Source organism: Centruroides sculpturatus, unplaced genomic scaffold (genome assembly GCF_000671375.1).
Source record: "Centruroides sculpturatus isolate CEXI.00-Female unplaced genomic scaffold, Cexi_2.0 scaffold873, whole genome shotgun sequence".
NCBI lineage: Eukaryota > Metazoa > Arthropoda > Arachnida > Scorpiones > Buthidae > Centruroides > Centruroides sculpturatus.
The window spans coordinates 326,100-352,037 of NW_019385041.1; the positions used below are offsets into that span (position 1 = coordinate 326,100).

Genomic DNA, 25,938 nt, shown 5'->3' on the forward strand with positions numbered 1-25,938 from the left:
ATCAAGGTGTTATTAAAAGAATCAAATTTTTAAAATAATATTTACTTAAAGTAATTGGATAAATTTTTAAAGTTTATTATTATTTTTAAGAAATATATAAAATTTAAATTTATATTAAATTATAATGAAATAAAAAATTATTATGCTTTTATAAAATAAATAACGTGAGTTACGGAATTAATATATTTTGGCATTATAATTATATAATATATTAAGAAGCAATAGAAAATACGAATGGACTAAAAACAATCGCTCCTATATTAGGAAACAATCATCCTTGTAGATTTACGTCGGTTTTAAAAACAGTGTTGTAAACAATAGTGGATCTATAAACCTTTAGAAGGGGGTTGAAGAAAAGAAACAATATGCCTTACAAATTTTTTACTTTTAGTAGAATTGCTCTGTGACATGTTGATGAGATTTATGCAATGGAAAATTATATAAGTATATTGATATAAAAACGAATAAATTTATTACTTCATCAATTACTTTGTTATATTTTATACGAAACTAGTATAAATATTTTACCACATGTTGAAGTTCAGACCGACGATGTCGGAATTGAACAGCCAAACAGCATTTTTCTCATGAGGCAGGATCTAGTTGCCTGTGACATTTTGCTTCAACTATCTGGTAGATTTGCAGATATCCTAGATATACTGTAATTCAAATTCTATAATCGGACGACTAAAGAATAATGACTTAATAAACATTGTTTCTAGATTAGCTTTAAAAATTTGCACATATTGTCACAATTTCATGAGGTAATAATAAAACTTTTTATTTACCTTTATTAATCTATATGTATTAATTTTTTAAACTCTATCCCGAGGGAGCTAAGAGGACTTCTTTCTAGCAAACCCGTTGAGTTCGGCCAGACCTAAATTGGATGTCCAGTGGTGAGAGACTGGGATCGCAATACGGTCAACTGAGTAACGATGCGCCGTTACTCAGTTGACCGTATCGCGATCCTATTATTTCTATTATATTATATTCTATTTATTATACCTATTATTTCGTCGCCTANTTTTTCCGTATTTTTATAAAAACATTCATAATAATATAAATAGTTTTATTTGATTCAAATACAAATTAGGACATATTTAAAGAATCATTAAATAACTAAGACAACCAAGACACTCTTTCGTGAATCCGAGTTTGCGTTTCAGGTCTTCCAGGGCATTTTCTTGGAATGTTGAGCTTTATTCCTCACCATCCTCAATCCCATATGGGTCTACTAATCAATAATGGTCATGTTAAAAACCTTCCGCACTATTCATAGGGTTTGAATATAAGTGTATAAATCGACCTAAACATGATGTTAATTGTCATGGTATACCTTAAATGGTTAACCTTAAATGAAAATATTTCTTACGAATTTTTCACGAAATATTCTTTATTTCAGTTTTTCGAATTGCCGTTATCTCATATAGTCCTTTCATTTGGTATTTAAATTTGAATTCCTAATTGCTTTATTTTATGAATTATCCTTCATCGTTCGGCGATTTAATTTTTCCCATTCCTAAAACAAAGACAAATTTTAATAAGTAGGCTTATATATAGGAGCAAATAATTTTCAAAAATAATTTAGAAGCATTTCTAAGCTAAACTGCGAAAGATATCTCATTTGGGAATTTGTCATTTGTGCATATTTGATTTATTATTTCGTCGCCTAGATGTCCACACGCCGCGGCGTGTGGACATCTAGGCGACGAAATAATAAATCAAATATGCACAAATGACAAATTCCCAAATGAGATATCTTTCGCAGTTTAGCTTAGAAATGCTTCTAAATTATTTTTGAAAATTATTTGCTCCTATATATAAGCCTACTTATTAAAATTTGTCTTTGTTTTAGGAATGGGAAAAATTAAATCGCCGAACGATGAAGGATAATTCATAAAATAAAGCAATTAGGAATTCAAATTTAAATACCAAATGAAAGGACTATATGAGATAACGGCAATTCGAAAAACTGAAATAAAGAATATTTCGTGAAAAATTCGTAAGAAATATTTTCATTTAAGGTTAACCATTTAAGGTATACCATGACAATTAACATCATGTTTAGGTCGATTTATACACTTATATTCAAACCCTATGAATAGTGCGGAAGGTTTTTAACATGACCATTATTGATTAGTAGACCCATATGGGATTGAGGATGGTGAGGAATAAAGCTCAACATTCCAAGAAAATGCCCTGGAAGACCTGAAACGCAAACTCGGATTCACGAAAGAGTGTCTTGGTTGTCTTAGTTATTTAATGATTCTTTAAATATGTCCTAATTTGTATTTGAATCAAATAAAACTATTTATATTATTATGAATGTTTTTATAAAAATACGGAAAAAGTCATTTTTTGACAAATTTATGTAACTGACAAGTTTGTACAGCACGTAAGCCTATTCTAATTATATAAATTTATATATATGCATATATTGTATAGACTACTGTATAAACTCTAAATATGTATCTTTAGGGGATTTTAGGGAACGTTTTTTTTTCTATTTTGACCATTTTCGCCTTGCGGGCTCTATGAGAGCTTTTTCTATGTCCATTACGTCAGGCCCACAAGGAAGCAGCGATTGAAGAAGAATAATGTTTGACATATCCAAAAGAGACAAATAGACCGCTGATGAAAAATTCTTGGATTTGCTCATCTGGATTCGTTCCCATGTTTCCCAGAGCGGAAAACAAGAGACCATTAAATTTGACTTTGCTGTAGGAATCATTGTGGAAGTGGATCTTATTTTCGTTAGAACAACCTGAATTCTAATTTCTCTTCGATCAGATTTTGTTTCTTCATTTCTAGGACTACAGAAAGAAACTGTGTAATGAAAAATACTTGTTCTTCGTTAAAGATGCATTCATCATATCAATTAATATCGTTACTGTTTTTCAGGAACAAATTTAAAAAGATTTTCTAGAAAGTTCTATATCATCTTCTTTTATTTATTGCAAAATGGTTCAGAAATTTGTCGTTTTTCGTGACATCGCAAAAACTTTATTAATAAATTACCGTATGATAATTAGGAATGATTATAAATGACACGACTTGTTGACTGTTCGTGTGCCGCTATGATTTCTTTAATTAAAACTTATCAGACTAGATGAAGAGGAAAATATTTCTCTGTTGGTTTTAAGTCATCTCCAAAGGTAATTATTATTATTTTGAGCAATTAAAAAATAGAATAAAAAGTAGCATCAAGGTGTTATTAAAAGAATCAAATTTTTAAAATAATATTTACTTAAAGTAATTGGATAAATTTTTAAAGTTTATTATTATTTTTAAGAAATATATAAAACTTATCATTAATCGAAATGTCTATTTAATATTTTTAATCATTGTACTATATTGTACAATGATTAAACTACATTACCCTGTGTACAGTGTACGGTACAATACAGAATACAGTATATACTGTAGTAGAACTTTATTGCAATCTTAGCAGAATAAGTTACATTGATTTCCAATAGTCTAGATTTATTGTTCTATATTTCAAAAATAATTGCAGACATCATTCCATTTATGTCTAGATCTAAATAATATAAAATTCTTGTTACTTCAGATAAATTAAATATATGTGCCATATGTGTGGACGATAACACAAGCTGAAAAATACGTTATTGTAAGTTACTGCATGCTATACTGTACATATGTTGTCTATAGTTAAAACGGCTTCTAAAAATTAAACTTATGTTTCGTATTAACTCTTAATTTTAAATATTTTAAAAAATATTAATTTGTTGTTACTTCAGATAAATTAAATATATGTGCCATATGTGTGGACGATAACACAAGCTGAAAAATACGTTATTGTAAGTTACTGCATGCTATACTGTACATATGTTGTCTATAGTTAAAACGGCTTCTAAAAATTAAACTTACGTTTCGTATTAACTCTTAATTTTAAATATTTTAAAAAATATTAATTTGTATTTACTTCACCATTTATTTTTAAGTTTTTATTTATTTATTTATTTATTTGTAAACTGAATTTCAATAATAATTCAGTTTGTAAATAAAGAGAGATATTTGTTAACAGATAAAATCACTACACTGGCAATTAAAGAAATAATAGAAAAAAAATTATAAGAACTGATTATCACGTAAAATTTTCTAAAAAGTAAATCTATAATTGAGATTAAAACGAGTGATAAATGGGTTATGACTAAGCATCGAATTTTGTATATTTTTTTTGCAAACTTTTATGAAGTTAGGAGAAATAAAAATGCTGAAAGACGTTTCCTAAAGTTTGGAAAAGCATACTTTTTAAAGTTTTTGATCATATTTTGGATGCTTGGAATAAATGAACGTATTTAGGTATATTTTGATATACAGAATAATTAATATATCTCTATTCAGAGACGTCTGCAGGGTGTAATTAGTATTATTATCGAGTAATGTTCAAATATGTCCAGTAGATGTATCTCTAGACGTCTCCGAATAAGGATACTCCAACTATATCACCCTGTATTTTTACAGTTTATAGAAAATTAAGCTCAAAGGAAAAAGCAGACTAACGCTTGAGAAGAAATTTTTATTAAATGATGATTACGATATAAATGAAGAATAAGACGTAAGAATAAGGGTACTTAGAATAAAGGTAATACACACGTTTATTGTATATATAGTACGCGTATGAAGAAGTTTGCCATATTAAAAACTTTTTCGTTCTTAATCTATTTACCAAGGTAAAGATAAGCGGATGCTACTGTTTATGCCAATGTCTATTGTAAATATTAAATCATTAATTTTAAGTATTCCGTGTGTATCAAAGAAACAATTTGAAATATTTTAGAGATTTATTAATAAAATAAATTTTTTATTATCTAAATCGTTAAATTGCTGTGTTTAAAGTCAACCGAAAGTTTGTACAGCATTCGAAACGATTTAATTTAAAATGAATTATGCTTTAATTTGTGTTTTTGAAAGAATGCGGTTGCTCTTCACGATTATTTTCTAATTATGAAGAACGGCTGTAAATTTTAAAAGTTTAACTTAAAATTTTCAATTAAAGATTTTAGTCCTTGGTGTAAACACCTTAAATTTTATATTAATTTTAGTTTTAACATGTATCAACTGAATAAAATTTAATGATGAGATTTGCCAAGTGTCTGAATAAATACAATAAATAATTTGTGTTTGAATTACTTTAGTTTTAAAGTTAGAAAACAGCAGTAAGCCAAATCTTGTGTTTGATTGATTTGAATTGATCCTATTGTTTCAGAGTTCAGAAAATAAGACAATGTTACATAACATCTAGGATAAAAACATTTGTTCTCGATTAGAAGTAAGAATATGCCGATAAGTTTTGATGCTTTTAATATATAAACTGTGAAAAAATCAAAGTTCTTAATCAAATTTTTCAACTAAATTTAGAAACTATATTAAAAAATTACTGCGATAAACATTTTAAATAATGCTAATAAAACTACATCGCTCTTGTTTCAAAACAAAAAAAAAAATTTTGTAAGTAATCGTGTTTAAATTTGAATTTAAATATTCGATTGCCGTAGAACAGAATCGTTTTTTTAAATATCGTTCGAAATATCGAATTCCGTTATTCTGCTTTGATTCCGAAGAAGAAAAATATCATCATGAACGATCGTTGGGAAACTAAAAAGAGAAAAGGCGATCTCAGCCCTTCTATGATAAAGGAAGATTCCTCTCAAGTGAAGAAACCGACTCCTGTCGATCAAAAAATGCTTCGGAGTTTACACCACGTCTTCTATGACACCAGCAGAAAAATGCAAAACGATATTCTAAGAAAACAGACAGGAAGCAAGAGAACTCAAAAACACGGAACATCTAGGAAGAGATCGAAGACAAGGACGATCGGAAGAAGACGATCAAAATTGAAAAGGGTAGGAGAGAATAAAGAAAGAGGAAGATCTAAGAGGAAAAAGGAACGAAGCAGATCTCGTAGAAAGGGTAGTCGCAACAGAAAGAGAATAGGAAGTCCATAGAACGGTAATCTTATGAACGTCCTCGAAACCGAAAATGGAATTGCTAGATTAGTGTAATCTAGTAACCAAACGGCTCTTTTCAGAGCCTTGTTTTTATTGGTAAAGAGTAACCAAATTGATTTTAATAAATAACAACTAATGCATTCTATGTCATAGATTCAGTTTTACTTTAAATTTTGAATCATTCAGAACGTTTCGAACATGTAACATTGTCTTATTTTCTGAACTCTGAAATAATAGGATCAATTCAAATCAATCAAACACAAGATTTGCTTACTGTCGTTTTCTAACTTTAAAACTAAATTTAATACAAAATTTAAAGTGTTTATCCCAAGAACTAAAATCTTTAATTGAAAATTTTATGTCAAATTTTTAAAATTTATCTTAAACGGAACAAGTGTAGTTCAATGTTTTACTAATAATATACGGGTACAGTAAGCTATATAAGATTAATAGAATAAGGCAACATAACATATGAGTGATTTGTCAAGTAGAGTGCCACTTGGGAGGACTTTGTAATGCAAATTGTCCCATATTTAAGAAAGCCCAAAAAATTCCATGTGGCCAGCCATAACCAGCTATCGGTGTTTATTGATTTTTTTATCCACTCAGTCACTAATATATGCGTATGTACTGTTAATACATATCATATGTATATATTAATATTTATGATTAATGCATCATCGTTGGATCAGAAATAAATGATTATGACTTTGTTAGTTTGACATGCAACCTTATGTCAATTCGACGTCATCCCCAATTGTACAATGTGAAATCAACTGACATCAAATTTATGCAAAAATGTATATCTCAATCGATCGCATAAACATCATATCCTTATCAAAGATGATAATGAAACCATTAAATAGCTGTATCCTAGAAATGAACTTGCCAAAGATGGCTTTCCCCTGTTACTATAGATAATATTTGCAAACTTTAACATTTGCCATCATTTCATTGTTTAAATATTGATCAAAAACCCTGTTAGGAATATACATGATAGCAATAAATGTTTTCAAATTTATTATATTATAAATAAGGATAATTTATTAATAAATTACATTTGTTTACGCCCATTATTATTAATGAGATATTAAATTGTTCCGAAACTTCATATTAAATCAATAATAAAGTTAGTTGTATTATCTAACACCAATATTAATCAGCGAATTTGGCTAAAATTTCATTTAAAAATGAAATTATAGCCAAATTAATATTGGTATTAACATAACTGGCTATTTAAAATTTCAGGTGTGTTTTTAACGATTAATCAAAATTCAACTAATACTGCATTACTTTTAATGTTTAGATTAAAATCAAATAGAGGAGAAGGTGGTATTATGGAACACTGCGGGTATTATGGAACCACCCCATTTCGAACTGATAATAAAGGCGAACTGCAGCGGAATGTGACTGAACTGAACTAGACAGACATCCATAGCAAGGGGAAACCCCGTTTTACTTCAGTTAAACAGTTGTTCACATTTAATCAGCAAATTTGTTTTTTTCAAAATTCGCAAGTTTTGAATGCTAAGTGAATTTAATTATTTTTAAAATATAAATCGTGAAGTTGTAGGTTCACTGGTGCATGTATTCCATTCCAGAGACTTAGAGGTACATATTAATCTGTGTGATGTTCACGTTTTTTAAAATTCGGTCTTGACAGACATAAGTTAATTCGAGATGGCAATGCGTGAAATACGAACCCCATTGATGCTTTTACAGTAATATGGAACTCAACTCCTTCGAACTTTCTATTTGCAAGCACACATTCCTCCGGAGCAATTTGTGAAAAAGACACTAGGTAGAATGTCAATTCTTCCTGAGAATATCGAAAAAAAGCTGCTGGAATATATATTGTTGATGGAGGTCATATTTTTCTATTATAAAAGCATTTTTGCGATAAAATACATTGGAGTAAATAATTTGGTAATTATTTAACATTTTTTGTCCTTTCCTATTTGTTTTTGGCTACATTAAAGCATTTTTTTGAAAATATACAGTAAGGTTCCATATTACCACCCGATTTTCTCTAAGCCTACTTTCGGACTTTTTTACAAAAGCCTTCAAAAACCATACTTATAATTACACTAGCAAAAAATCCAATTAGGAACATTTAGTTTACTAGTTACCAGTACTTTTTGCACAAAAAATGTAGTTATGATACCTTGTTTACAATTCACTAAAATGTAATTGGGGTTCCATAATACCACCTTCTCCTCTACAATATAATATTCTTAATTTATATACGTTTAGTTAAATTATTACACTGGTGATATTAATTATCAATAATTATTGCTATAAAGCAATTTTCTAAATACATAACATTTGTGTACAGTTTGAAATATTATGTTGAACTTTATGAAGACGCAGTCTTAACTATTATTATCGCTTTTACAGTATCTTATACGTTTTTGTCGAATCTATACTTTATATCACAATACAATATACGATCGTCATATTATAACGCATTAAATAACTACTTAATTACAAATAATATTACAAAAATAAATAACTATATTCATACAGTTACATTATGTTCACATAATTGCAGTATTTTTCTCCTTATAAGATACACATTTGTATTGGACGCATCTTATTTTTCATGTTGATTTTTTTGGGAAAGTATTATTCGCAGTATAAGATGCATTCGACTTATAGGACACATTCTAATATACAGATAAATTTTACGTACAAAACAGGAAGTATTATAAGACGAAAATTGTGATATATACCGATATTATCTTTTTTTTACGCTTTGTATTTTGTATTTATAAAAATTCATTACCGCACTTGAAAATAACTTCTACTGTACAATAGGGGAAACCAGGACAGAATGAAACCATAGAGTTGGAAGACTGCTTTGGCTAGTATTTGCAAGTAAACCAATCTATTTACAGTCTTGGAGCGAGGTAGAACAGAACATCCTATAGTTTTTGGTCAGTGAATGTGCAAACTAGCGAGAACTTCAAGAACTCCGTAATAGATCCTACAGCAATGCTTGCAACGTCGAAGTCACTGTGCTGAAACAGAGTTCATCCTTTTCCAGCAATATATTGTAACTTTTGCTAATTCTTATTCTCATTATAAGTCAAACAACCGGCTCAAGTTGTTCAACAAGTCAAAAAAGTGCCATGGCCATGGCACTTTCACGAAATCTATCGGAGGTTTGATGAATGAGACTGATATCAGTAATGGAATGACAATTGTGAAATATACAATAGAAACCCACTTGATGTTATATTTTCAGTTATAATATATATAACTAAATTAAGTTATGAATTAAATAATTCTACTTGTGTAAGCAGACATTTTTCCAGATTAAACTTATTTGGAATATTCTTTATTGTTTAAATTTTTATAAGCAACGCTACAAGGCACATGGTAGCCACCTCCTTTTAACAAATCCCTAGAAATACAACATATATAAAACAAAATAACAAATCAAATTAAGTATCGGTATTATGCGTAATTTTTGATAGTTAAGGTAAAGAACATTTTCCACTTGAATTAAAGATACTTGATGTCTACAGAAAAGAAATCGTCGTGAAAAGAGGTTACAAAAACAACTATTATCCCGAGAAAAAGAAACGAGTTAACATGAAAAGAAAGTAATCAAGGTTCAATAAGACCATTGAAACTTTTATGAACAAAGTAACAATCTATTTTTCGTAATTGAAGTAATCTGGCCGTAGAATATTTCAAATCTTACTTTATTAAATATTATTTATTGTCAATTTTATTTCAGGTATTATAATAAACATTAATATGACAATTACTTATCAATTCAATGTGGCTAACTCGAGCTTCTTCGCTTTCGGAAAACTGTTATTAAAATGGAGAGGAAGTGTCTACAAGCTAATTTATAAAGAACTTTTGTTTTACGCTCTGGGTTATGCCATTATAAGCACCAGTTATCGATTATATATGACAGAAGAACAAAAAAGGTAATAAAACTTTTATGATTTATGTAATTTAAATATTATTTTAAGCTGAATGTTATTTTTATTCAATGTAGAACGTTCGAGAGATTAGTGCTTTATTGTAACAAAACGATAGATCTAATTCCGCTCTCTTTTGTACTTGGATTTTACGTAACATGCATTGTCACTAGATGGATGAATCAATTTGTTGCAATACCTTGGCCGGATAGGTAAATAATTTGCTTGCATCGTATCTAAAACTTAAAAACTAAAAGTAAATAAATGTTTATGACTTAATTAGAATATTTTATGTATTACAGAACAATGCATTGTGTAGCAATGTATGTCAATGGAACAGATGATCGAGGTAAATTAATTCGTAGGACGTTGATGCGTTACATTAATTTGTGTATAGTTTTACTATATCAGTCCATCAGTGGTGCTGTCAAGAAACGATTTGCATCTACAAAGCAATTGGTCGATGCAGGTTTGTTTTTATATGACTTTGTTTTATTTTATAGGATTATTTAGGATACTGTTGTTGTCAAATTTTCGTCTCGACTAAATATGAATATTTATAAATTTAATGTGGTTAATATGTATCTGTTGTCAAAAGGAAATATTAATATCAATTATTCTTTATAGGACTTAATATATTCTAATGTTTAATTTTTTTCCTTAAAATAAAAATGCAAAATGCAAAATGAAATAAGAAATATTCATCTTAATATTGCTTTAAATTTATTTAACCTCGTAGAAATGATCATAATTGAACTGCATTTTTACGGCTCTCTAAAATGTTACTATTTACATTTTTGGAAATTTTTAATTATTTTTCGTCCATTTTTATAATTTTCAGTGTTTTAAATTATTTATATGTTCCATTCTAGAAGTATAGCTGTCGCCATTTAAGTCAACCTAAAATTCAGAATAATCTGTCATCAATGAGATAGTCATCAGCTTAAATGGCCTTCTGACCCCATATCAAATCATGTAATAGTTGCTGTTTATCAGTCATCTAATGATACTCAGTTATCTATTATTCTTATTCCATACTTGATTATTTGAGAAACTATAGTTATTTATTCGTATATCTATATGATTCTATTATCATTTTTTAAACGTAACACATAATAGTATAGGTATTTGATGATCGGATATCGATCCCCAGATGTCCAGATTTTCAGATCCCCAAAGTCATTTTGGGGCTCTGGAAATCGCCTCGGAGCAAGCAACCTTAGGAATTTTTTGGGGATGGTTTATATCGGATACGTCGGGCTTCCTCTCTCACCACCAGGCAATCCCACCGTAGACCTGGCTCAAAAAAACCCCCTCTTTGTGACTATAGGACGAAAAGAATGAAAAATAAAAACAAGCATAGCTATTCATTATATTATTTTAATTTTTAAATTATCTTTTTAACGAAATCTGTTTCTTATATAGAATGGTAAAACAAAGATAGGAATGGCAAACATCTGCGCAAACTAAAACAGTATATAGGAAGAATATATATTTGGCACATGGCATGTTTCATACTATTTAGTTTTATCAGAAGTTATTTATTTTTATTGTAAATATCCACAATAATATTTATAATATTCTATATCCTTAATTCTTCAATAATGAGCATTTCAAAATGATACAAAAAATAAATAAATAATAGAGATTCCAATGAATTAAATAACACAAAATTAGATAAATTATACTATTTTCAGCTTTTCATTTTTGCGTACATTTAGTAATACTGTATTGTTATAATTTATATTTACTTGTTAGTTACAGTAATGTATTATGTAATTTACAGTATATTATATATCTGAGTTTTTGTTATTATATATTGTCCTCTTAATTCTCTTAGGATAGAAGGAATACAAAAACAAAAATTACATTTAGTTCGTTATTTTATTATCAGTTTTTCTTTATTCATTATTACATGCACTTTCTTTCTTCATAAATTATGAATCCATAGTTTGTGTGTCCATATCACTTTGACTTACGCATGCATCACCTTTTCAAATAAAATGCAGTAAAACTCCAATTATTCGGACTGACCTCAGGCTTTGTTAAAAATCAATAGGCCTGTATGTATATATACTGTACAGTACATACTGGATATGCATGAAAATTAATTTTTTAAATACGAGTATAGAAAATAAACTATATTTATTTGTAGGTAACATTTTCACATTTAATATTTTATTTCCACATAATTGTGTAGTTTACTTATGTATTAAACGGTGTGTTTGGATTTTAAAAAAATAGCTATTTTAAACAAAAATCCAATTATCCATATCTGTATTCCTCATATCCGGATGGTCCGAGGTCCCAATTAATTCGAATAATTTAAGTTTTACTTTATAGTTTAGATATTTTGAAACGCATGCCCAAAAAGATGTGCAACCAAGCTGGAAATATTGTAAATAATAAATTTAGTAGCAAGTTTATTCAGTCTTATTTTTGGTATTAATAATTTTTTTAATGTTCACAAAATAAAAAATTCATAGGATTTATGACATCGGAAGAAAGGACTATTTTCGACATAATACCGACTAAAGTAAACAAACATTGGGTACCTCTCATTTGGTTTGTCAACTTACTGCAAACAGCACAGAAAGAAAAGAGAATCGAATCTTCTGCAGCTATTAAACACATATTAGAAGTAAGTAAACCAACATCATTAACCCGACCTATGTACGGATTAACAAACTTTATTACTGTATAGGGTGACATAGGATTGACGAATTCATCTTATATATGAGTTTTAAAAATATTACATTGATACGCTGTTAGTGATGAAGTGTTAAAGTTCATTATTACAATTTTTCAGGAAGTTAATGAGTTGAGATCCAAAACGAGTCTCATGTGGGGATATGATTGGATCAGTATTCCTTTAGTTTATACTCAGGTTATGTATGATAAATTACTTGATTTTTTGAACACGATAACATAATACATTGATTTTCAAAATACAATTTCAGGTCGTAACTTTGACCAGCCATTTATTTTTCCTCACTTGTTTGATTAGTCGTCAATATCTAGATCCAAATCAAGGATATCCAGGACACGATTTCGATTTATATTTTCCTATATTCACATTTTTTCAATTCTTCTTTTTTATGGGATGGTTAAAAGTAAGTCGATAAAATAAAATGACAAGTTTATAAATTATAATTAATTACTCTATTGCTAATTTTTATTCATTATTTAGCAATATGTGAGCTTTATTTAAGGATTATTTAATAATAAGTATTATAGTCCATTTTAAAATTTATTTCTGTTTATTTGAATGATTAATCCATTTATTTTATTATTTATGTAAAATTTAGCATAAAGTATTATAAAGTTTATATATAATCATTCGAACTTTATTTTACTTAAAAAAAAAAAATATTATTTTTAAAATAAATACGAAATGAACAATGTTATCATGAATATTTCTCTTGAATAATTTAAAATTTTTCTTCCTTTTAGTATGTTGACAACACATTTCCTCGCATTGACAATACGAACAGAGGCAATCAGCATTAATATTAACCATTCACAAGTTTCTAAAAGATTGTTTTAATGTGATTTAGAAATAACCCAAATAATTTCATTTATAATAATAAAATTTCTCAATTTAAAAGATCTGGAGCCGTATTCTGGTTACAGTCTCTGGTCTCTCGTCTCTCACAAGCCGGTCGCTGATTGGCTAATCATTTGGATTAGCCAATCAGCGATCGGCTTGTGAGAGACGAGAGATCAGAGACAGTGACCAGAATACGGCTCCTGAATGCCATTACTAAATTTATTATTTAAATACTTAGCCAAACGTCAATCAGATTTTATATTATTTAGTTAGACTGTTTAATTTTGGAAAAATCGCAAAATGTTTGAGAAACATTCAAAGTTATAGAATAAAATTCATGAAAAACTTACAAGATAAATGTCGATAAAAATATTTTAGGAAAATGAAGAACTCAGTTTGCAAACCAGGTACTGATGCAGTTAATTATTCCATTTTTAGGTAGCCGAACAATTAATTAATCCGCTCGGAGAAGACGACGATGATTTTGAAACAAATTGGATGATTGATAGAAATATTCAGGTATAAATCTAAAGTAATCAATATGTAAATATATTGATTAAACATTTCAAAATGTTTGTTTTTAAAAGTATTAGAAATTGTTTTAATTGTTTAAACGTATCAAATTATTTTTTAATTCAAAAACATTTAATTTCTAAATTGTTTTTGTCGTCCTTTAAAAAGTCGTTTAAATTTTAAATTCTAATTTTAGTTCTTGTGATAATCGCTTTGACAAAGATCTAAAATTTCATTATAATGTTGAAAAATATAAGTTTAATTACTATATATGTTAGGCCTAAAGATAAAAACCGCTCAATGAACAAAAAAAACCAGAACGTGTTGTGGCTTTACAGAAACATCCATAACAAGAAATGTGGCATCCTGGCTGCTTGTAAAATGCCACAACGCGTTCTGACATTTTAAAATCTGCCATGATGAGAAATTTCTGTCGGAGCTGTTAAAAAGAATAATCACAATATGTAACAACCTATTGTAATTATTCTTGTATGCGCACCTGATAAAAATTCATTCTGTTTTTTCTACTGCTGTAGAACAACACAGTGCATTTTTATCAGGCGCACATATAACATTGCCATTTTACCCTCATCGAGGAAGAAGAACTGAGCCATTTCAAAGTCAACACAACCATCCGTCAGTTTTGATCTGACGTCACATCAGCGAAAACGACTGGACTTCATCAGTTGAGCGCCAAAGAAGGTCTACTTGAGTGATTCTACGCTCGCAAAGAGTTTGCAACTGCTGACAACTTCATCAAAACACATTATGTGCCTTCAAGTTCGCAATCTCTCCGGTTAGCCTCAAGTATAACCTATGGAAGTAAGCTGGCAATCGCGAGATGTACTGCATTAATAAAAAATTCAAATATCATCCGAAAGATATCAACCGTAATTTTAAGTGTATTTCTAACAGTTGCTGCAAAAGTAATTGAGCTTGTTCTTAATTATTACACATATTTAGTCATGTCTGCTGAATTCTCAATTTGCTGCTATAGAATAAACAGGAAATGATATGATGCTTCGTGGTACATTGATAATGCTGGAACGCGTTGTGGCACGTTAATAAACAGTCCTAACATAAATTTCGCATTATGGGATGCTTTAAAATGTCAGAATGGCAATGGCTCTTTATTAGTGTATTTATAGATAATGTTTATTTAATAAATATTTAATTATATTTCTTATTTTTACTGGTAGATAATGAATAATTTTATTAATATCCTTTTTGAAACAAATCATCAAAGATTTTAGTTTAAAATTTTCTTGAAAATTAAAATGAAAACTCATAGAACTAACTTCATTCGATTTTGAATCTATTTTATTTGAAATTTAAAGTGTATTGTTTAAAGACTTTTACAACGGATTTAATAAAGAATAGATTTAATATATATTTTTTAATAAAATAATGATATTTAAATTACTTTTATTATCGTTGATCATGGTACAGTAGAACCTCGATTATCCGGACCTCTATTATCCTGATTTTCGATTATCCGGATTGTTCAAAGTAAACGAAAATTTTACGAATTTGCTGATTTGCACTTGGCGAATTACGACACTGTTTATGTACGTGATGGAATGCATAACTTTTTTTGTTTCAACAACGTCTCACCCAGCACAGTGGTCGTAAACTCTTAAATATATTTTACGTAGTAATAAAAATATAACTTGACATACGGATTTATAAATAATTTATATTCAAATTACATCATTTCTATGACCAAGGGCGGCGTAAGGCATGGGCAACGTGCGCCACCGCCTATGCCTCGCGGTCCGAAGGGCCTCGCGTTTCGAAGGTTTATGCATTGCATACTTAAAAGCCGCCAACGCGACGAAAACATTTTACTCGTCATAAAACGATAAATAGTTTGTCAAATTTTTATTCATAAAAATGCAGTTTCAACTGCTTTTTATTTTATAAAATCGGTCTTCTTGCGCCACCAGAGGGCTTTTTAAACAATAGGTAGTCTGTTAGCGTTGGTCAGTAGTACTGTAGTCTAAATTAAATACGAACGTTTGTTTCTTGAAAATTTGATCACGATTCAAATACAGTAGAGGAGAAGGTGGTATTACAGAACCCCAATTACATTTTAGTGAATTGTAAACAAGGTGTCATAACTACATCCACATTTTTTGTGCTAAAAGTACTGGTAACTTGTAAACTAAATGTTCCTAATTGGATTTTTCGCTAGTGTAATTATAAGTATGGTTTTTGAAGGCTTTTGTACAAAAAGTCCGAAAGTAGGCTTAGAGAAAATCGTGTGGTAATATGAAACCTTACTATATATTTTCAAAAAAATGCTTTAATGTAGCCAAAAACAAATAGGAAAGGACAAAAAATGTTAAATAATTACCAAATTATTTACTCCAATATATTTTATTGCAAAAGATGCTTTTATAATAGAAAAATATGACCTCCATCAACAATATATATTTCAGCAGCTCTTTTTCGATATTCTCGGGAAGAATTGACTTTCTACCTAGTGTCTTTTTCACAAATTGCTCCGGAGGAATGTCCGCTTGCAAATAGAAAGTTCGAAGAAGTTGAGTTCCATATTACTGTAAAAGCACCAATGGGGTCCGTATTTCACGCATCGCCATCTCGAATTAACTTATGTCTGTCAAGACCAAAATTTAAAAAACGTAAACATCACACAGATTAATATGTACCCCTAAGTCTCTGGAACGGAATACATGCACCATTGAACCTACAACTACACGACTTATATTTTTAAAATAATTAAATTCACTTAGCATTCAAAACTTGCGAATTTTGAAAAAACCAAATTTGCTGATTAAATATGGACAACTGTTTAACTGAAGTAAAACGGGTTTTCCCCTGGCTATGGATGTCTGCCTAGTTCAGTTCAGCCACATTCCGCTACAGTTCGCCTTTATTATCAGTTCGAAATGGGGTGGTTCCATAATACCCGCAGTGTTCCATAATACCACCTTCTCCTCTATTTACTTTTAATATTACCGATATGTCATCGAAAAGAAAACGTGTTGTATTATCATTAAAAGACAAATTAAAGTATTGGTTTCGGTTATCCAAATTTTTTCTTATCCGGCTTACCTTCATCTCCAATTAGTCCGGATGATCGAGGTTCTACTGTACTATAAAAATTTTCGTATAATTTAATTTAATAAATACAGTGTATAATTTTTTGCCTAAAAAAGTAGGCACATTTTGCATCAAAAATATTCAAATAGCTTTTTTAAAATTAACATTAACATCTAATAACTGTAGAAATTAGAAGTTCGTGTTATTTAATAATCAGCCTGCTCAAGAAATTCATACAAACAGTTAGGAAGGAATCATAAAAAATGGATGCTAAAATACTGTACTTTTAAAATAGATGATTCGTCAGATAGCAAAAATTAAACTAGTTCATAACTTTTCTCAATACGAAGTGTCTCTTTAGTAGAGAAATATATTTCTAGATTTCTACAGATACAATTCATACGCTTTAAAATCATTTTGGCTTTCCTTCTCATTTTTATCTGCTCTGNTCAGAAAGTAGGCTTAGGGAAAACCGAGTGGTAATATAGAACCCTACTGTATGTTTTCAAAAAATGCTTTAATGTATCCAAAAACAAATAGGAAAGTACAAAGAATGTTAAATAATTACAAAATTATTTACTCCAATGTATTTTATCGAAAAAATGCTTTTATAGTAGAAATGTATGATCTCCATCAACAATATATATTCCAGCAGCTCTTTTTCGATATTCTCAGGAAGAATTGGCTTTCTACCTGGTGTCTTTTTCACAAATTGCTCCGGACGAATGTCTGCTTGCAAATAGAGTTCGGAGGAGTTGGGTTCCATATTAAAAGCACCAATGGAATCGCCATCTTGAATTAACTTATATCTGTCAAGACCAAATTTTAAAAAACGTGAACATCATACAGATTAATATGTACCCCTAAGTCTCTGGAACGGAATACGTACACCAGTGAACCTACAACTACACGATTTATATTTTAAAAATACAGTAATTAAATTCACTTAACATTCAAAACTTGCGAACTTTGAAAAGAAAAAAACAAATTTGCTGATTAAATACGAACAACCTTTTAACTGAAGTAAAACGGGGTTTCTCCTTGCTATGGATGTCTTCCTAGTTCAGTTCAGCCACAATCCGCTATCAGTTCGAAATGGAGTGGTTCCATAATACCACCTTTTTCTCTACGCTTTAATATGTCAGTGAACCAGAATGATGAGATGAGTAGGCTACATCATTCTGGTTCAGCGCATTACGGATCACAGTTGTACATAATGAACAAAATTTGCATCAACATGATAAAACTCACTGACAGGTGCTTCACTGATAAATTTATAATTTCATCTGCATACCTACATATTTTATATACATAAATATTAACGGTATTTGGATTTTCATCAGCCAATATATTTCATAATGCTGTGCAACTATTTTTTTTATTTATCTGTACTATTTCCTTATCCGGTAAATACTGTAATGTCTTTTTACAGCATGAAAAATATAAAAATTATAATTACAAATGAATAATTACATTAATTGCTACTCTTAGAAGAAAGGTAAAAATTTCATTCGTGATTTTGCGAATGGAATTTTTAAGAATAGAATTTACTCAATAATTTGAGTAAATTAAACTTTGTTATTAGTCTCTATAAAAGTATACTTTTTGATTTCATTTTTCTTCCGAGTTTTCTTTATACATTAAGCAAATGGAAATTTATAGGCCTAGTTAATAAAAATTGTCATAGTTTAGAAAAAGAGGAGTTTAGAAAGACTTGTCAATGTTTTAGAATTTATAATTGTCAGAGTATTAATAGGAAAACAAAACTCCTAGGCAGGGGCGTACCTACATTTCGTACATTGGGACACTTGGGAAACGTGTCCTTCCTTTGCCCTTTTCTTAATTCCCAATAAAGCTCTAAGATTGTATTTTATTTTTAAATTAGTAACTCATTTTTATCAAGGAAAACTTTTTGCTGATGATAAAATAAAAATAAAAATATTTCTTAACCGAAAATTTGTTTTAGTGGGTCGTGATTGTTCAGTCGAGTACCGAGGTACCATTGTATTTGATTAACGCAATTTTGATACAGCCTACGCGGTAACATCGAAGGATTAATTAACTGCGTAAATCAAGATATACCTATATATACATAGACTATATATATTTAAGGGAATAAAACAACCTTATTTTGTTTTCTTTTCTTTTAAAGAATTACATTATGGTCTAGCACCAAATCAAATTTTCCTTTTTTTTCTGCTTTTAAAAATAGTATCGTAATTATTCATATTTGATCTATTAAAACATATCAGTAAGATATTATATTATTTCAATGCAAAACCACTTTTTCCAAATAAAATTTTTCGATTTAGTCTTTTGATATTTCTATATTTGAAAAATTTTATTACATTTTATGGAATAAAATACTGGAATAAAAGTTTTGTAAGATTACACAGAAGCATCTTTGATTCATAAAATACCTACTTATCGTGGTTCCACCATGCACATGGTGTAAGTTGATTTTATTCTTTACACTTATATAATTCAGATGGAAATTTTTTATTTTTCTTTATTCGAGAAATTAAATGAAGTATACAAATTTCGATTTTATAGCATCAACAATGCATCATCTGAATGAATAATAAAATTAATGAAAAGCAATTGCTTATATATAAAAATATATCTGAATAAATGTATCAGAACAAGTACAATTCTTGTTTGAAATAATCGTGGGTAATTTAAGTACGAAATGATAGAGGAGAAGGTGGTATTATGAAACCCCATTTTCATTTTAGTGAGTTGTAAACAAGGTATCATAACTACACCCATACATTTTGTGCGAAAAGTACTGGTAACTATTAAACTAAATGTTCCTAATTGGATTTTTCGCTAGTGTAATTATAAGTATGGTTTTTGAAGGCTTCTGTACAAAAAGTCAGAAAGTAGGCTTAGGGAAAACCGAGTGGTAATATAGAACCCTACTGTATGTTTTCAAAAAATGCTTTAATGTATCCAAAAACAAATAGGAAAGTACAAAGAATGTTAAATAATTACAAAATTATTTACTCCAATGTATTTTATCGAAAAAATGCTTTTATAGTAGAAATGTATGATCTCCATCAACAATATATATTCCAGCAGCTCTTTTTCGATATTCTCAGGAAGAATTGGCTTTCTACCTGGTGTCTTTTTCACAAATTGCTCCGGACGAATGTCTGCNATCAAGATATACCTATATATACATAGACTATATATATTTAAGGGAATAAAACAACCTTATTTTGTTTTCTTTTCTTTTAAAGAATTACATTATGGTCTAGCACCAAATCAAATTTTCCTTTTTTTTCTGCTTTTAAAAATAGTATCGTAATTATTCATATTTGATCTATTAAAACATATCAGTAAGATATTATATTATTTCAATGCAAAACCACTTTTTCCAAATAAAATTTTTCGATTTAGTCTTTTGATATTTCTATATTTGAAAAATTTTATTACATTTTATGGAATAAAATACTGGAATAAAAGTTTTGTAAGAAGATCGAAACTACGATGTAGCAGTAAAAATATATAACGTTTTAATCTTGTCTTTTGATTACTGTTAAAAGATAAAAAAAAATTTAAAATAATCTCTTCTATATTATCAACTTTTTGCGATTGACTGTATATTGCATATGTGAGATAAGCCGTGGGTCAGGGGTTAATCTCCTACTGACCACTTAATCGGCAACAGGTTCATAAAACCCGATCTCGGAGTCTGTTAGATGGCTAGGAGGGCAAATCGAGTGGGTAGTGCGTCGGTAAGTCGGCAGGCGTCCTTAGTTTAACAAAATAACAAAGCATTTATTGAATCAACAAATCTAAGCTACAAGAGGCGAACTTACTTCTAAGGTTAAATGCGGTTATATTAAAATATTTACAGAAATTGGCGACGAATTTCGTAGCTATGTCGCTGACCTAATTTCTAGTTCGAGAGAGAGCGCTTTTACAAATTCTAACCCCTAAATACCTCTTGATGGAAGGGAGAACGTCCTCTGTATGGAAGGGTGTGGTGTCTTCGGTGTCTTCTATCCGATGTCTTCTTTCTGTAGCTGGATCAAGTCCGCTGTATGGAGGTTCGGGAGTCGAGGTGGGCACTATCACAAAGTATAACTTCCTATGACGAATCGCCCTGAGCTTCTTCTTCTTCTGTGTTTGTTTATATGGAGAATTTAGCTCTTTATAGGCTCTCTCTCCGATTCACCATCGCCCTGAGCTTCCGGAGGTCTCCCTTTTTTTGTATCCTTGTCGCGAGAGAGCTGACACGTTATCGACTTTTGTTGACGATGACGGTGCATTCTTCACACATAAGTGTAAACTTTCTCAGCTAGTCGTTATACAATCGGTGAGATCCGATCTAGTACAAATTCTTCGGGTTTTTTCCGAAGATAATTAACAGAAAATTTAGGTTTTTAAGACCCCCGTAAAGAGCTCACACATAGTTTGGCTCTGGAAGAATATACAGTTTCGTATATAATATATATTGACCTATATATACTATATATAGAAAACTGTCATCTGAGAAAGGTTATATACGACAATGATTTAACAAGAATTAAAAACTTACATTAATTTATTTTACTTTTCAGAATACCAAACCAAGAACAAAATTTTGTATTTGGGCAATATTTAAACCAAGTTTCTTTTTGTGAAAGTTTTTTAACTTGCCTTTCTCAATGTTTTTGCTGTAGATCCATTTGCCACAAAATATGGAATAGCAGGTATTTTCTTATTATTTTTGAATCTAACTTTTTCTCGATTGTTTACGCACTAAACGTTTGTTTATTTCAGATTAATTTATAGAGAGAAACCTTCGAAGACAGCATTGCCTATTGACCAAACTGTTCGATTAAATAAAAAACATACTCGAACATTAGGATCAAAATCGTCACTCTTTGAGAATCATTATTTAGGATATTTAAACAGGTAAAATTTACATAATTAATTAACATTATATTTTGATGATAAAACGTATATTTATTGCAGAGATGAAAGAAGAAACAGTTCATTCAAACGTTTGAGCTACGATTATACTCCTGGTGAAGGTTATGTTTGTGGACCAAGCAACTTACCATACAGGTCTTGTAGACCATCTATTGATAGAACTGCGTTACAACAACGGTAAAAACAGTTTAGTATATTTTGTTTAACTTATGTATGGCACAATATACATTAAATAATTATGTTGATTTATCAGCATGTCAATAACGGATCACAACTGCATAATAGAAGAAGATATCGTTCCATATTTAGAAGATAAAGATGAAATAGATTTAGAAGAAGAAAAATAGTTTTTCAATTTTATAAAATTCAAATTTATATAGAACAATGAAAATATTGGTTAATGATAGATTTATCTATTATTAATAGCAAAAATAATGATATAAAAATTTTCCAAATTATTTTTAGGATACATTAGTAATTCATTATAACAATAAAAAAATTCATACATTTTACAATAAAGTATTTTTTCTCCAGATATATTGTACTTCTTTCGAATATACATAAATAAGTTTTTTTAATTAAAAATTACAGTAGTGAATAAAAAGATAGCAATATACATTTATTGATATTAATTTTTATATAAATTAATCTAATTTATTTAATATTTTTAAAATCAAAATACGTATAAAAATCTATTGGAAAATATTCCAGACTATTTATTACAAAATAACTTAATTAATTAATAACAAAAATATATTCCTATCCCATGTATAATCACGTTGACAACGTTTTATTCAAGTTAGCGTATCTTATGGGAATTGTAATTATGAGGAGTTAACTTCTCTTTTATCAAGTTACTCCATAATAGTTCATAAGGACTTTACGAATAAAATTTTAGTAGATACATCTATCTACTAGCAAGTTGCAGTAGACGAATCTCAAGTTAAGATTTTGAGAGCAAAAGTAGGGTAACGTGGGGGAATTTCGACCATTAAGGTAATTTCGATCAGCTCATATCGATTAATTTTTTTTAATAATCAAAAATACTTTTATTTCAAAAAGTTGGCAGCTCGTACAACATTTGTTCATGCTGATCTATAGCGGGAGACACCTTTAACACTTGCAAAAAGTTAAAAGACACATTTTAGTTTACTCATAATAACTCTTGTTTTTATATACCTCCATTTAGACTTAACATATTACAAAAAAAGACTTTCTTTTATAGATTTTTGAACTCAGCTAAAAATGTTCAAAATATTTTAAATTTAAAAAATTTTGTAAAAGATCCTTATATGAGGTGTAATTTATGCCATCTTTTTTTAAACGTAACGTATCATTAACGATGTAAATTCGTCTCTGTAATCCAAAACACACGCTTTGGTAGACGTATCTCACAGCAATTTCTGGTTAGCAAATTTAACTTTTATTTTTTATTGAACTACATTTGTAGTTCAATGAAAAATATTTAGTTCAATTACATATTTACAAATGTAGTTCAATGAAAAATAAAAGTTAAATTTGCTAACCAGAAATTGCTGTGAGATACGTCTACCAAAGTGTGTGTTTTGGATTACAGAGACGAATTTACATTGTTAATAGTTACGTATCATGTTCATTTTTACTTTTATAGGAAAAGTATGGTGTACAGGGGAAAGTCACTACTAATTTGAGGTGGAGAGCATATATTTTAAATTAAATAAATTAAAAATATGATTAAAAATTGTAGCCAGGCATTGTGACGATGTCACAATAAATAATTTCTTGTTTTGTAATTTTATATTGATGTGCAAACACCAAGACAATTAGAAAATATATTTTAAATGTCATTCAATTTGTAACTGATAAAATTAAATACGTTAATTCCTAACCTCTTACAGTAATTCCGTAGGCAGACATTAAGAAAATTCTAAAAGATCACAGTCTCAATACAAATTTAGAAAATCACTATGGCTGCTGCTATTTTCGTTGTGTATTTGTCTCTTTAATCCGATTTTCAGTTCGGTAGACTATCATATACAGCATTCAGGTTATGAACTTCTTTTATTGGTTTGTCATATGCATTTCTTTGTCTTTGACCAATAAAATTTCGCGTAGTATTTATAATAATAATAATAAATATAAAATAAAAGTGGATAATTTAAAAAAAATCAGGTGTAGTATATAAAATTAATTGTGATTGTAAAAACCGAAAAATTATATAGGTGAAACAAGTAGAACTTTAGAATTAAGAATTAAAGAACATGAAGCAGCTATTAGACTAAAACATAATAATTCTCCGTGGTTCGACCATATAAAAAATAGTAAATGTAAAATAGATAGAAATAACATAAAAATAATTCACTTAGAAAAAGATATGTATAAACGCAAATTTAAAGAACATATAGAGATTATAAAATGTAAAGATGATTTAATAAACATTTCAAATGGTATGCAAATAGATCAAATGTGGTATAATATAATAGAGGGCGCTAATAGATAAATTGGTTTGTAATGTCTGGTGACATAAAATATTAAAGTGAAATATATTGTAAAAGTGTGAATGTATCCTCTTAAGTGTGTTAATAGTAATTACCACGTGTTATTAACCTGGAAAAGAAACGTTCATTATTGCTGCAACATTTCAATAAAGAGCATACGAATTTTCTTGAAAAAAGTTGTAATTATAAAGGTTTTTATGAACATTTGTAAAGTGTGAGTATTGTTATGTTTCTTGATGTAAAAAACATACAATGTTATAAAGTAATAATTATAAATATATTAATATATTAGGTGCAACGTATTAATGTGAATATGTAGTTGAAGTGTTTTTTAAATGGCTGTATTTTTTAATCTTTTCCAACGTTACCACCGAGGTTTTTAGAAAACAGAATCTGAGGTAACGTATAAGTGTTACAATTGTTTAATGGTTTTATGTCAGTAAATATTATCTACACGCGAAGAATTTTTGTAATCTCATTAATTGTATATAATTTTTAAGTAATTGTATATAAAAATCTTTTTAAACAGTTTGTACTGAAGAGGGACTTAAATTACAATTGAGTCCGAAATGCATATGACAAACCAATAAAAGAAGTTCATAACCTGAATGCTGTATATGATAGTCTACCGAACTGAAAATCGGATTAAAGAGACAAATACACAACAAATTTAGAAATTAAATATTAAGTGCAAAGTATGAGACAGAGTGGTAATAATTAAGTAAAGACTTTCATTCTACAGTTCTTTCTTGAAGAAGTGTCGGGCGAGAATTCTTAAGAATTTCGAATAATCAAGGTTTTTCGCCATGCATTTAAAAATTTACGAAGATAGTGAAAGGATACATACTGCAAATAGTTAAGCTATAAATAATATTTTGCAACATGATCGATCATAAATAAACTTAAATTAGTTAACACTTGCTTATTGTTTTTAATTTTTCCTATATTGCTAGTCCTCGAAATGTTCTCAGATATCAATAATCAAATACACTAGTCAAATATATAATTTTATTTATTTTTCAGCAAGAATTTTACAATTTTTATTTCATTTTTAGCGAGAATTATAAGTAATTTTATAAGTTACTATAAGTTTTTTTTCTGAAACTCTTCGCTTCTAAAGTTTTTTTGCTTCATCGTCTTTAAACACGTGTTCGGATGAATCCTGTCCTGTCCGGATTCTTTTCCCAATTCGTTTTCATTCTCCAACTCAATTATTTCTAGTTTGGTTTCTGTTTTACTTCGAAGATGTCAAAAAAGAAACATTCTCTTTCTCCTCTTCCTCCTCATCACTACCGCTTGAATCTTTATTAGGCGCATATTCGTTTGAAATGCTCGAATGTGTCGAATATTTATGAAATGGGATGACTGTGTGTCTGATCGGAAATCGATGATTTGATGTCGCTTTCAAAAGATAGATGTAAAGAAGAATTTTGCTTGAGTAAAGGTCCTTCACAGGAACATTATCGAGCAAGTATCATCTCTCAAATACCTCGGCA

At 29.0% G+C, this 25,938-nt stretch overlaps 1 protein-coding gene across 1 annotated transcript; it reads left to right on the forward strand.

Annotated features, from left to right (window-relative positions):
* Window positions 1-3,056: 3,056 nt before the first annotated feature.
* Window positions 3,057-22,312, forward strand: LOC111633763 (bestrophin-3-like). Its single transcript, XM_023378384.1, has 16 exons — window positions 3,057-3,158; window positions 4,489-4,609; window positions 9,506-9,626; window positions 9,721-9,919; window positions 9,991-10,125; window positions 10,216-10,382; window positions 12,400-12,554; window positions 12,723-12,800; window positions 12,874-13,026; window positions 13,902-13,982; window positions 18,534-18,540; window positions 19,430-19,493; window positions 21,611-21,742; window positions 21,813-21,947; window positions 22,008-22,142; window positions 22,219-22,312. Exons 4-16 carry the CDS (start codon window positions 9,741-9,743, stop codon window positions 22,310-22,312), a joined length of 1,515 nt encoding a protein of 504 aa, XP_023234152.1. The 5' UTR covers window positions 3,057-3,158; window positions 4,489-4,609; window positions 9,506-9,626; window positions 9,721-9,740.
* Window positions 22,313-25,938: the final 3,626 nt, after the last annotated feature.

Bases quoted from the DNA above. Each gene is read 5' to 3' on its own strand.
- LOC111633763 (XM_023378384.1), top strand. From the start codon at position 9,741: ATGACAATTACTTATCAATTCAATGTGGCTAACTCGAGCTTCTTCGCT. The intron at 12,555-12,722 runs GTAAGTAAACCA...ACAATTTTTCAG, and splicing joins CTATTAAACACATATTAGAA to GAAGTTAATGAGTTGAGATC. The intron at 21,743-21,812 runs GTATTTTCTTAT...TGTTTATTTCAG, and splicing joins CACAAAATATGGAATAGCAG to ATTAATTTATAGAGAGAAAC.